Source organism: Miscanthus floridulus, chromosome 14 (assembly GCF_019320115.1).
Source record: "Miscanthus floridulus cultivar M001 chromosome 14, ASM1932011v1, whole genome shotgun sequence".
Taxonomy (NCBI): Eukaryota; Viridiplantae; Streptophyta; class Magnoliopsida; order Poales; family Poaceae; genus Miscanthus; species Miscanthus floridulus.
In genome coordinates this window covers 62,296,247-62,309,646 of record NC_089593.1, presented here as the reverse complement: position 1 = coordinate 62,309,646, position 13,400 = coordinate 62,296,247, and the positions used below count along the sequence as shown (strand labels likewise).

The following is a 13,400-nucleotide window of genomic DNA, read 5'->3' as shown; positions in this document are numbered from 1 at the left end:
AGCAGTATTATCTTCGAGATGTACTACTTTTGTTTTTAAATATATACATGATGAGATGCTACTGTATTTGACATTTCGACATATGGCAAGAATTCTCTATGTACCGCAAAATATTTACTTCCACTATCATTTCCAGAGGACAAGGTTATTTATGTCTTGCATAGCAGTGCCAAGCTACTCTACTAGACATGTAATGCAAGCACATAAAACACGCTGAAATCAAACATCCTAGCAAAAAAACATCTGGGGAGCAAGGACAAGAGACGAACCAATTGCAGCTGCAGAGAACCCTTCCTTGTTCATCACATTGCCTTCCTTGTCTCCCAGCGCGGCAGCGTTCCAGACCCCAGCAACCGGACGCCGCCTGCCAAGCGGCCCAGGCGCGCTGCTGGCTGCCGCGCCAGGCAAGGCTCACAGCCGCCCAGCGCCCGCGCGCCTGGCACGCAGCGCAGGTGTAGACGCGCTGGCCCGGGCGGGCCGAAAGCGGAACCACTCGAATACGCCAACCAATAGCCAAGGCCTTACTGCTCGGTTATTTTTGCACGACGTAGCCCACTCCCTCCACGGAGGCACAGTCGCTCGAGCGCAAAGAGGCCAGCCGCCGCCGCCCCGCCGCCGGGAGATCCGCAGGTATTCCGCTCTCAATTCCTGAAGTCAGAACCTAATCACCATTGCTGCTGCTCCGCTCCCCCTTGTTGGCCTGGTTCCATTGGCGTTAGAGGAGGGGAAAGGTTTTTCCTTCTTTCTTGGCACCGGCTCCTTCGCAGTTCGCGGACTTGGGGCGCGGCTGGGGAGCCCGTTGCGCCGGCTGCTGCGGTTGTTCTCGCTTCTTCCTTCAGGTTTGGGAGTGCAGGGAGAGCAGGGGGGAGGCGGGCTGGGGACAGGCAGGGACGGTTGCGCTCACGAGGTATTCGTGGAGGTGTCAAATGCCACAGCCAGCTAGTTCGTGTGGCGGTGCTGCCTCTAGTACTTCGGTTTCACTTGGGAATTGGAATGGAACTGTTGTTGTTGTTGATCGCAGGTTTCTCTTGGGACGACTTGCATTGATCAATACAATGGTCAATGGACTACCTCTGATGATCTTTTTGTATTAGTTTTACAAATGCATAGGATCACCCAGTATAACATGGTCTATCTCTGGCCCTACAATGGTTATTTCGAAATTTGAAGAGCATCCCTCGATACAGTAACAGCCGTGCTTGATTATTCTTTGCTATCCAGTCCTTGTCTTGGAAACACTAATAATTATTTTTTATTGCCTGCCCTTCCTCTCTTTCCCATTTCTCCTGAATTTTCGGTTCAGCATGTTCAGTGTCAATGTCAACAGTTTGTCACAAATTAAGGAAGGGAGGCATATTCTTGAAAGAGCCTTCCCCTTTTCTCCTGAATTTTAGTTCAGTAGCCATGCTTGCTGTGCGCCTGTGCGTTTAGTGTCAACAATTCTACACGACACAAATTAAGGAAGAGAGGCATATTCTTGAAAAAACCTGCCCCTTTTGGCCTTAGTTTGTGCTCCAATAGAGCTCTGGATTCCTGCATGTTTGGGACTTGGTGACTGAAGTAAAGCTTCAGCTAGGTATGCAAGATGATCACCGTTGGAGGTTGACAGAGTCTGGTCAATGGTGGCATAAGGTGAAATGCTTTGGTTCCTGGTGCTTCTGGTGGTGGTCTGAACACTCTGATCACACTTGGAGCCTGAAGATTATGGCTTCACAGGAACGAGTGTGTTTTCAATGGAGCTGCCCTAGTGTGTAAGTAGTCCTCCGGCAGATCCATAGGAAGGGCAGCTCTGGGTTTTAGCAGGGCCTAGAGGCTTGGCACAGCTTGAGGCTGCATCGAGCTAGTTGGTCTGGTCGTTTTGGTAGAGTTCATTTCTTATTAGTGGCGCACATGTGATGTAATTGTCTGTGTGTAGGGGACTGTGCTGTGCCATTGTGAGTTATGTTGAGTGTGTGGGTGTTGGGGTCTGTTGTACTTTTTCTCTTCTTAATGCAATGATGCGCAGCTCTCCTGCGTATTTGAGAATCCTTTTTTTTTGGTTCAGTAATTCCTTTTTTGGTTAAGTAGTCATAGTAGTTGCTCTTTTTTGGTGTTAACAATTCATCAACACAAATAAAGGAAGGAAGACATCTTCTTGGATAAGTCCAATGACGCCTTCTATTGGGCTGCCTATTTTTCGTTCAGTAGTTGCCTGATCTGAGGCCTAGGTGACTTCATGGATGTTGAGATATTGCAGTCTACTTGCATTGATCAATAGGGGGGCATGAAAGGCCCATGTATTGGTTGGATGGGTCCTCCGCTATCTCTTGGAAATATCATATTTTGACACAAACAACTATGGGCCTTTGGATGGATGTAACTTTGTGAGCATTTGGGACAAGTTTCCATCCCCAGCTCTTTCATTTTGTTGATAAAATAGGTGGTATATGTGTACATCAACAGGTGAGTTTTTATATTCTTTCCTGTCCTCTTGTGGTAATATGTTTTACAATTTTACTGTGCGCTTTAAACATTAATCGACCAAAGTTTTCTGGCCACATTTTCTTATTGTTGTTGGCCACAGACACATATAAGTACACATGTTGACTTCTTTTCTTGTTCTAACCATGTTCTATGTGCATATTATTGATGAAAGCAATTTCTTATACCTTTTTAGTGACTAGCACAACATTAAAGAAGATGCCTTCACTCCAGAAAGCCTTGCCTCCAGAACTTGCTGATAATGTGCTTAGGGTAAGGCTCCTTTTGCACCTTTTGCTTTTTGCTGTGTTCTACTTGGTATTATGGGTGGCGACCAACTTTCAAATCAACTTGTACTGTTGTATTGTTAATGAATAGTCAGTCATCAGGCTTCATTCATTTGGATCAGTTACCGTAAATTCTAGCTTCAGCTTTTCCAGAAGACACATCTAATATGCATCCTATGTTCTTTGTTACTTTTATGAAAAATTGTCATGAATGAAACAAACAAAATCATAGCTGATGAGGAAAAAGCATTTCTTTTTTTTTTTCTGTTTACTATTTTCTCTTTTTTCATGCTGTAGTTATATCGTGAATGCTTACGGAGGGCAAAGTATATTGGGCATCAGGTATGCATATTTTTTTGTCTGCAAAATTTACCATTGCTCCCACCTTGAAGTTGTGAAAAGTTCTTTGTAATAATAGACTGAATCAGCCTTTTGTAATCCAGAAACACAATACAGAGCTTTTAGTCACCATGGTGAGGCAACAATTCAAGAAAAATATGCATGAAACTGATCCAGAGAAGATACAGAAAATGAAGGATGAGTAAGTTACTGCCCAGTGTAGAATTTTAATTTTCTTTTCAGTTTTACTATCTTCCAGTACTTTATCATGGTCGAAGCATATCTTATGAAATTATTCCTTGCTATGCAGTGCTGCAAGGGGCCTTATCAATCATATTCTGTATGAGTCTGAGAAGATTACAGGACGCAAATTTTCAGGTTAAAAACGGAAGTTGAAACTAGACTTACGTTGTGCTGTATGAATAATAGTAAAAACAATTTACTTTGTTGCCTTTGAAATATTCCACCTCTATTGTACAAGGACCTGCAAATGTTTCCTTTGGATTGCTGAGTACTCGAGCTATTACAGCAATGATTTTCAGTAACCATGAGCTTGGCTGTCTTTTCTTTTATGCATTTGTCCCATAAATGCTGACTACAAATTATTTTGGATATCTTATAAATGTAATCCTACTCATAGCCAGGAGACATAAATCTTTGGTGACTGAGAATGCTCCTCTCTTCCCTAGTGGTTATGGATAATACCCCTTTCTTTTTTCTGTTGTGTATTGATACTTCACAGCCTTCATGAGAGGATTGATAAACTGTAATAATTGGTGTAGTTTTACCATGCTTCTTGGTTCCATCTCTGTGTCTGAACCACAGCCATGATTTTGCAGAAGTGCACACTGCTCATATTTGTGGCAATGGTTTTTTCGTTTGAACTTCTTCATCACCGAAAGTATTTTATGTTTTGGGGATCCCACCTGATGCTCTGCAGCATGGGAACATTTTTTGCAGCGAAAGCTTTGCAATTATAGAACATGTCTCCTTGGCAGAAGTATGATTTGTTATTACGATTGCTTGCATTGTGCTTAAGACTGAAGGGAGCAGTTGCCTTCATTCTTTCATTGAAGTGTTGTCCAGTTCCACAGATGTCAGAAGTGTTTCAGCCGTTCATTTCCTCCGGAAAATCCGTCCAAGTTTCAGTGGAGCAACACATTGCATTCCAATAATTTATGGTCACATCTGCAGATGCTGGATGATGTGTGTGCATGGATCTGATGTCTCAATCTTTTAACTGGCGCAATCTACATCCCTATGAAATTGTCACATTGCTCTTTAGAATCCGGAAAAGTGAGACCAGAACAAATGGCGTCCCATCGAAAGAGATGGTAGAGGGATGCATGAAAGGTAACTGAAGGGGATGATGAAGAATTCAGTGGCTGTGGAGTAGAGGGAATGTGATGTGGCCCTGGGAACTGGGGGCCATTTCAGGAATTGCGTGTCAGAGCACGGCACACCACTTGCTGTCTGCAGGTCAAATGATGGGGAACAAACACACCGTTCCTGGAGCTACACTCAATTCACTGAATTTTCATCCAGGACTCATCCATGGACCTGACCTGAAGATTATCGCGCTTTTGCCGCCATGCCTTTGAATTCCAGCCACTACTTTCTCTTCAATCCTCGCATCATTCCCCAGATCCTTGTGGCTGAGATGACTCCTTGTTCATCTTCCCAGCACAGTTTCATCGCCTGTATCAGCTACTCCATCATCAGTCCTAACGCACGGGCTCTCAAGGAAAATTATCGATGTGAAAAAGGAAGACGAATGACCATAATTGCCGACAATGGGCGTGTCGTTTAGCCCAGCAGCAGCAGCTCCTATGAGGTGAGCCTGCATCTATGGTGGTTATGACATGTTGGCTTCAGTAGGTCAATGCTTCAGGGCCAATGCAGGGGTGTCTTCTAAAGCTGGAATCATGGCTGCAGTTGAAAGAGGGATGGAATGTAACTGTGTGTTGTTCTGTGCTGTGGTGCCACCCTCAAGTCTTTGCACTTTCTACCTACTGCAGGCATGTGTTACAGTTGTTCCCTTTGTTCCTTGCATCAGATGAAACTCCACCACAAAGAGCCTTTCCCTCTATAGTAACATGAGCAAGTACGATTTTCAGGCTGTATTCAGAGCAGATGTAGTTGGCATCATAACATGGAGAACATTGGCCATGCAGGTCTCCTATACAATCATACCATCTCTTACAGCTTGTGATGGTGCCTAACAAATTACTGCTGGAATCAGCATGGCATACCTCTGCAGATAAATAGAGTGGAAGACAGACGATTGGTATCTCCCTATGCAATCATCTTTCTGTCTGAATCAGTCATTTCTGACCTTATCTTGTTTTTTGCATGCGCATCTCTCGATGAAGCTCTCAAGTTAAGAACTTCTCTAGATAAAGTGTAACTGTATAAGTATATTATTACATCGTTTCCCCTTTTCTGAACTTTCAGTTCATTGAATTTCACGAGATTTGCATCAGCGGCACTTTAGGAGAACTTTACGTTCTGCATTGAATATTGAATCATACATTCACTATACATTTTGGAAGCAAAAGTAATCTCAAAACCACATCACCATTGCCAATTCAAGCTGCATTTGCTTCTACCAATTTGCTACATCAATAGATTGACTGTTATAGCATAGTTCAATACTCCATTTGTTCCAAATTATAAGACGTTTTAGCTTTTCTAGATACATGATACATTGTTTTTACTATGTATGTATATCTAAGTACATATCTAGAAAAGCCAAAACGTCTTATAATTTGGAATGGAGGAATTAGCTACGCATTCAAGTGAAAAAGCAAGAAAACTTGTTATAACTAACAAAATAATGAAATATGTGCAAATTAAGAAGGGAAGCAAGGCCTATAAAGTTCCATGCTTCAGCACCATTGTCAATGGAATATTGTGAGCACTTGAGTATTCCAGAATCCAGATACATCCTTGAGCTCAATGGAAATGCATGTGCATAATTTCCACCAATCATGTACATATTAATGATTATAAACAGTGAAAGAATAATAATCTGCTAGTGACAGGATTTTTCAAGTAGTTACTCTAATATTCTGCTAGTTCAGAGATTACAGGTATAGCACTCCTTTAATCAGGAGAACACAAAAAAGAAGAAAAATAGGCTAGAGATACACATAAATAGTAATCTCATCAGAGGACATCTTCATATAAGGATACTAACACTAAGACCACTTTAAAATCACTCATATTACTGATGGTCAGTAGTTGCATAGCTTAAGCAATACATCATTGCTTTATTCACTTTGGCGTTGAGCCTTCACCCAACTTGGATGGCGTCCTAGGGCTGCTTCTCCCTCCCAGAGGGCTGCGCTCATGCCGGAGCTCAGTGACACGAGGGCTGTATGCTTTTTCAGAAATGGATGGGCTGCGGATGCCTTTCAGTTCTGCCACAGGTGTGCCACCTGAGCTGGTGATCTTCGGGCTGTTGAGGCGTTTGATCTCACCCCGGCTTCTCGTGACCATGTTGTCTAGGATTTCTGCACTCTGGGTGCGTCCCAATGCGACATCGATGTCTTGCTGAAATACATGAGATTTGAGTTTCAGGGAAATGCAACATGACTAAAAATGTTCTAGTACAAAATACCATGTTGATGAGCAAGACTCATGTATTTTTCAGAATAGATGATGTCTTTCTGAACTTACCGCAGCAAGGCTGAATGGCATAGCCGGTGATTCCTCGTATTCAGCTGCATCTAGGTCAGTTAGATGTGCACCTTTGAAGAGCTTGGGGAGGATGTACTGCCTGACTGGAACCAGGAGCATGATCATGAGGGGGAAAAGAACTCCAGCTATTGGAATCCATGTGATTCCAAAGCAGACCAACAGGTACGATGTCTGGAACAATGTGAACATGGCTATCGTCTTGAATGGCACTGTCTCGACGAACGTGGTGTGGTACTCTTCAAGCACCCTGGGAAATATTTACAGTAATTTCAGTCTTCCAAAGCAGCTAAATTAACAGTATTTAGCATAATATATTGTTTCTTGAATCCATTGGATCATGCCTTTGCGCAGTTTGTGGATACGCAAAAACAGAATCAGAGGTGCCAAAGCCAAGCTAATCTTTTGAGATAAAATAAACTTACTTGTATCTTCTGCTGGGAGCAGTGAAGAGCAGCAAGATCCTCTCCCAAAACTGGTTACCAGGCAAGCTCTCAATGGCCATGAAGGCAAAATAGCCCCAGAGGACAGATGTAGGGATTTTCTTGAGTAGCGGCATAGCAGCGACACAACCCCCCACCATGGAAGCCTGTAGCAAGTTGCTCAAGCGCTGCTCCTTGACCTCGATGGGCAGCAGATCATCAATTTCTTTCTCTATGTCAAAGACTGTCTCATCAACTGGTGCATCAATGTTACCCATACTCGAAGCTAGCTGGACTGTTGAGTCCTTGAGCTCATTTAAGCCCTATTTTTTTTAATAAAAAAGTATAGAAAATGTTATATAAAGAAATCGTCTGAATAAAGTGTTGTGAAATACTAAGTTTTGGGTAATAGAACGCGTACTCTTCTGACAGACTGTTGCTGATAAACCAGTGGTGTCTGCATCTGCTGATAAGCATCCTGCATGCTGCCATACAGTTGGCTCAAGCTCACATTCTGGCTCATGCTCTTTCGTGCAGTGGCTACTAGACGGTTACGAAGCAGCTGAACAGAAATGTTTGCCATGTGAGTGAGAAATCAGATATTCACATGGTATTTTGAAGTACTATTTAAAATTTTCATAACTCACCTGGTGCTTGAGAGTAGCCAAACTCTTTGTATGCATGGGTGATTGTGGAATGACACCATTTGATGGAGGGATACCAATAAGGCCACACATTAACGTCTACAGTTCAAAACATTGATGTTATCAAAATGTATAGAAAACACCAAAACTTGGTACTGAAAATTGTGCACATCTGGGCATACCAGGAAGCCTAAGAGAAGCAAATCGTAGTGGAAGGATGGAGGTTTCCTCAAATTGAACTCTTTCTGCTGAGCAAGCTGAGATGCAACACTATGATCGAAGTAGTAGAGAACAGCAATCATCGTTGCTGGTATGAAGGCACCAATGATATAGAGGAGTGGAACTTGTGTCATATCCTGCTCATTTGATTGATGTGGAAAAACTTAATCGATAGGTAATGATGTTACACATGAATAAAAATAATGTTTTAGAATCTTTTTGTGAATATTGGAATACCTTGATGACTGTCCAATTGTCATATGCACCAGGGGACCATGGATTAGGGCTGAAAAGGCGTCGCGGAATTCCTTTTGGTACATTTCCATAAGGTACGTAAGACACTCCAGTCCAAACTAGCACCATCAGTGGAACACCATAGTCCGCGATGAAGCCACGCAGCCAACCTAGGTACAAGAGTATTATCATCAGAAATTTGGTATTGGACTAAGTGAGGTGCTTCACAGCCATAAGCAACACAAAGGGTGGGGAGAGAGAGAAAGAAAGAGAGTTATATAAAGTATTATAGCTCATAGCATCTGCAGGACAAGAACAGTTTTCGGATGCATACCTGTTCCATAGCGCCATGACCGTGCCTTCCTGCTCCTCAGGGCAGTGAGTAAAAGGCCAAATGACAACACAATTGCAAACATTCCATTGGCAAACCGCCATGATGGAACAAACTCTAGTGCCTTTCGGTTTTCCCTCTCAGGAGTGCGGAACTCGTCGACAAGTCCCTATGTCATCATACAGATTGGTGAGCTACACATCCAGATTGACAAAGAAAAGTCAGCTTGCAAATTACTTCAGTACACATGAATTTATGATAGTTTTTTTTTAATATTTTTGAGGAACCTTTTTCCAGGAAAACACCATTTGCTTTTATAAACAAGCATTCTTGATTTTATCTACTTCTTTCTTTTGTACCAAACTGAGAACACTGAAATATTTGGTTGCACTAGTGACCAATGGCACAAAAACAGAAGCTGGAGGCATCTCCATTGGCTTCCATGTGCTTTTCGCACATGCCTTTGACCAACCTACTAGATTCTCCACTAGTCAGTTGCATTCAGATTGACTGCAGTACTACACAATTTCGAGAGGCAAGGCAACTGGTGTTTGGTATAAAGCTCTATGGTCCAGCAGCAGCACGCCTTAAAAAAAGTTTCTGCATCAGCACAGGGTTTCAAGCCTGGAAAGCAGCAGTGGCTTGAAAAGGCCTGCAGTTTTCACCAACCTTGATAGCCTGCTGCATGAAGAGCATAGCAATCAGAAGCCCAAACAGCTCGCCTGCGATGCGGGTGAACCGGTTGATGATGGAGCATGCGCCTAGTATGGCCAGCAAGAACAGTAGGAAGGCAGTCCACACACAAACCCTGCACATATACATGACACCGAAAGAGAGAGGGAACCAATTAGAACAAACCCAACCAATCTGAAATAAAATTCTCAATCAGCGCCGCAAGGATGACCTACCAACCGGTCCAGGCCAAGAACAGATTCCGTCCGAGGTCGGGCCTGTCCTTGGCAAAGTTGAACATGAATGTGTACATGAGCACAGTGGGTTCGGCAACTCCCAGTATCAACAGGGGCTGCCCTCCCACAATGGAGTGGATTATGCCGCACACGGCAGTGGATGCCAACGTCTGCACTGCTGTGAGGACTCCATCTGCACACAAGTTTTGATCCCTCAACAAACAAATAAGCTCCTCTCCTCACCCACTGTGTACTGAAAGTCTGAAACTAACACCAGCAAGTACAAATTTTGAATCCCCCATTTACCAGTGTTCCTCTCCAATTGCTCCCCGAACGATATCACCGGTATCGCGGACGCGAAGAATATGTAAGTGGTCGGCGCCAGGATCCTGAAACACCCCCAAAAATCACTCCTTTTCATTCAAGATCTTGGGCCAGGCAAGAACAAACTTCAGAACAACAACAAAAGGACTGACTATCTACATCGCAGACAGTTTCAAGATTCTGACATACCGAATTTCTAATCCTAAACAGCACAATGCAAGATTGCGAAGAAAGATTAGATTAGCCTTCAAGTTCGTACCTGATACCGGCACGGAATCCTCCAGTCCAATCCTGCTTGTAGCAGGCGAGCCTCCCGTGGAGGTCGTCCTTGATGCCCCGCAAGGGCACGAAGCTCTCCTCCATTGCTCGGGCCAAAAGGGCGTCGCTTTTCTCAGACAATAAGATATGAGGGTATATTCTGAATGGCCGCCACTCGGAGTGTCAAGTGAGAGCCTGCTTACATCTTGCGGCAGATGGAGCAGGAAGAAATGCTACCAATTCGGAACCTCGCAATGCATTTAGCGCGGATCCATGGAGGATGACGAAGGCCGAGGCTATGAACGGAAGGGGAGCATAGAGAGCATGCGGAGGGCAAGGCTCAGAGAGAGCAGCGGAGCGAAACAGAGGCAAGACTGCAAGAGCTACAGAGCGATGGAGCTGGATAGAGGGTGGATATATAGGCGGTGTAAGAGGAGGGGCACCACTGTCAATTCACCAAAGAAATCTGGGTAGAAAAAAGTTTAAAGCAAAAAGTTATCCTGAAAAGAAAAAATGCATTGCTCAAGAACTGTCCGGGGGAGGCTTGCTGAACGCTGATTTGCTGAGCACACGGAAGCAAAAGCACAAGAGGGGTTCCAGTGGGGTGTGTGACTTCCTGTAACTGCTGTAGCAAGTGTCACAGCTAATTGTATTTACCAGTGTATTGTTCAGTTAAAAAAGGAATAGAAAAAAAAGGCAAGAGGACAACTAATAAAATTTGGTTTCTGTTGCCCTGGAACTGGGAGGGCAGAGCCAGACTGCCAGTCCAGCTCTAGCTCAGCTGTCTGCTGTCTGGGGGAAGACGAGAAGGACCCAGCAAGCTTCCTTGCGCCGTTTTGCTCATCCCTTCACGTGCTTGTTTTCTCCTATATAGTCCACTGTCTGAAGGATTTAAAATGATTGCTTATAGGTTCATTGGAAGGTGTTCAGGGGTGTTATTTCCTTTACAGGATTTAAGGTGGAAAGGCAGCACCTCTTGGAAGAATGTGCATGTGGCGTTTTTCTTTTTTAAAGAAAAACTTTGAGCAATAAAATTGCTTGTGTGTAAGCTATAGAGAATCAGTGGTGGAAATCGTGTGTAATGTTGTGTATACACAAGCGTCTTCCACGTAGTTGGAAAAGGGGGCATTGGAAACTCCAATGGTTGTGAAACTGCAGCTTTTAATAGCGTGCCACTTTTATCTTGTGTATTAGGCGGTGTTTAGTTGGGTAAAGTTTGCGCAGGCAAACTTTGCATAGTGAAGTTTCCCTATTGTAGCATTTCGTTTGTATTTATAAATTATTGTCTAAACATTGACTAATTAGGCTCAAAATATTCGTCTCGCAAAATTAAAGCAAACTGTGCAATTAGTTTTTGATTTCGTCTATATTTAGTACTCCATGCATGTACCGCAAGTTTGATGTGACATGGAATTTTCTTTTTGCATAGTGCATTTTTCAGGAGTTTAGAGGAACTAAACAAGGGCTTAGTATCCCCAAAAGAAGCAACTCTTTCTCTTTGTTTTTGGCTGCATTGCATATGAGCCTAAGGGTCTATTTAGATCCACTAATGCTAATAGTTAGCGATTAAAATTAGTACCAGTGGATCCAAATAGAACTGTTAATAGACTAATTGACTATTAGTTAAGAGGCTGGTAATAGGTGGATCCGAATGGATCATGCTAATAATTATTTAGCTAATAGTTAGTGGTCATTAACTATGAGCTAGCTACTCCTTCTGTCCTGAAACTTAAAAGATCCAAATCTATCCTAAGTCAAACTATACTAAGTTTGACCAATTTTATTAAAAAGAGTATTAAAATCTACTACATAAGAACTGTTAGTTTTTTTGGAACTATAAAAACTGTTAGTTATGATACTATATTTCAACGTATCCAATGATGCTAATTTCTCATCGTAACTATTATTTTTTTTATAAATTTAGTTAAACTTAGCATTGTTTGACTTATGATAATATTAAATTCCTTATTTTATAGAGCAAAGGGAGTACTGTCAGTACTAGTAGATCTAAACATATCATGACTAGTAGTATCTCCAAGCGGTGATGGGAATATCTAAGTTTGATCACAAATGTTCTTACCAAAAAAATTCTCTAGCATAACTGCTTGCAGTTAATGTAAACTGGTGCAAGTTCCTTTTACTGTACTGATTACTGGAGGCAGAAGCCCACATGGCCCCAGTATCCAGACTGAGGCCCCGTTTAGATGCAAGCCAAAAACAAAAAATTTTCAAGATTCTTCGTCACATCAAATCTTGCGGCACATGTATGGAGTACTAAATGTAGACGAAAAAAAACTAATTATACAGTTAGCCGAGAAATCGTGAGACAAATCTTTTAAGCCTAAATAGTCCATAATTGGACAATTTTTGTCAAATAAAAACGAAAGTACTACAGTAACCAAAAGCCAAAAAAATTCGAAACTAAACGGGCCTGAAACAAAATAAAGTGGAGGATATTATCTGCTACATGATCAGTCACAAGTCAGTGAGTCACCAGTTGCCATCAGTGTGTGATGTGCACATGCATCATTATCTTTTTTCCCCCTAATAATACAGTACTTGCACAGCTCATATGATAATGTGGACAAGGTGGTAGAGTTCCTTGAGACCAGCATCCTGTTCATGTGTGCGTGGAATCTTCCAATAAGAAACCAGGGTTTTCAGGAACCCAAGAAAACTGAAGTTTGCTTCAGGCTTCAGCTGGGGTACAAGAGTTGACCTTACCTTTGTCCCAACATGCATGATTGTCTTGGCAGAAGTATTTAATTAGCAAAAGGCAGTATCTTACTGTTGCTTTGATCTGGTGTTATCTGAAGAACGTTTGTCTAATTAACCATGATGTTAGCTCTGTTTCTCTAACCAAATGAATGTTTCTTTGTTTTCCAATTTACAGGAACTCATGCTCAAGATTATATGGAAGCATGCATGAACACATGCATGAGCACAATCCTGCTTGAAAAGGTAGGTCATGACAAGTTTGGTTTGATGTGGCTAATTAATCTGGTGACTTTTCGTTGACAGTGTGGTTAATATGCATGATTGTTTTTGGGACATGCATGACAAGTGAGTGTGGTGACAGGCTAGGTGGTGCTATATAGTGAGGCTGTGTGAGCTAAGAGCTAACTACTCAAGGGAACTGTCATGCATGCAAATTTTTATTTGCTGATCCATGTACCTAAGTCTAAGTGACTAAGAGAGGGGTAGAGAAAGAGATGCGAAGGATGCAAATTTTATTTTATTTTCTTTATTTGCTGACCCAGGTGTCGAGTTCATCT

General features: G+C 42.5%; 2 protein-coding genes across 3 annotated transcripts; one reads left to right on the top strand and one right to left on the bottom strand.

Moving 5' to 3' along the window:
- Positions 1-492: 492 nt before the first annotated feature.
- On the top strand, positions 493-3,631 carry LOC136505416 (uncharacterized). Of its 2 annotated transcripts, none has more exons than XM_066500572.1 (5): positions 493-630; positions 2,657-2,733; positions 3,045-3,089; positions 3,191-3,288; positions 3,397-3,631. In XM_066500572.1, exons 2-5 carry the CDS (start codon positions 2,680-2,682, stop codon positions 3,467-3,469), a joined length of 270 nt encoding a protein of 89 aa, XP_066356669.1. In that variant the 5' UTR covers positions 493-630; positions 2,657-2,679; the 3' UTR covers positions 3,470-3,631. The 2 variants fall into 2 exon arrangements, with proteins under 2 accessions (XP_066356669.1, XP_066356670.1); XM_066500573.1 differs by having other exon boundaries at positions 584-630; positions 2,664-2,733.
- Positions 3,632-6,084: 2,453 nt separating this feature from the next.
- LOC136504967 (probable boron transporter 2) lies at positions 6,085-10,513 on the bottom strand. Its single transcript, XM_066500022.1, has 12 exons — positions 10,127-10,513; positions 9,850-9,932; positions 9,544-9,736; positions 9,305-9,443; positions 8,639-8,804; positions 8,308-8,474; positions 8,034-8,207; positions 7,855-7,950; positions 7,629-7,769; positions 7,211-7,530; positions 6,768-7,035; positions 6,085-6,641 (listed from the first exon to the last, which is right to left on the bottom strand). The coding sequence occupies exons 1-12, from the start codon at positions 10,228-10,230 to the stop codon at positions 6,363-6,365; spliced, it is 2,130 nt and encodes a 709-aa protein (XP_066356119.1). The 5' UTR covers positions 10,231-10,513; the 3' UTR covers positions 6,085-6,362.
- Between the last annotated feature and the right edge of the window lie 2,887 nt (positions 10,514-13,400).

Bases quoted from the DNA above. Each gene is read 5' to 3' on its own strand.
- LOC136505416 (XM_066500572.1), top strand. From the start codon at position 2,680: ATGCCTTCACTCCAGAAAGCCTTGCCTCCAGAACTTGCTGATAATGTG. The intron at 3,090-3,190 runs GTATGCATATTT...TTTGTAATCCAG, and splicing joins CAAAGTATATTGGGCATCAG to AAACACAATACAGAGCTTTT. The intron at 3,289-3,396 runs GTAAGTTACTGC...CTTGCTATGCAG, and splicing joins ATACAGAAAATGAAGGATGA to TGCTGCAAGGGGCCTTATCA.
- LOC136504967 (XM_066500022.1), bottom strand. From the start codon at position 10,230: ATGGAGGAGAGCTTCGTGCCCTTGCGGGGCATCAAGGACGACCTCCAC. The intron at 9,933-10,126 runs GTACGAACTTGA...GGGGTGTTTCAG, and splicing joins GGATTCCGTGCCGGTATCAG to GATCCTGGCGCCGACCACTT. The intron at 9,737-9,849 runs GTAAATGGGGGA...ACTTGTGTGCAG, and splicing joins GCAATTGGAGAGGAACACTG to ATGGAGTCCTCACAGCAGTG.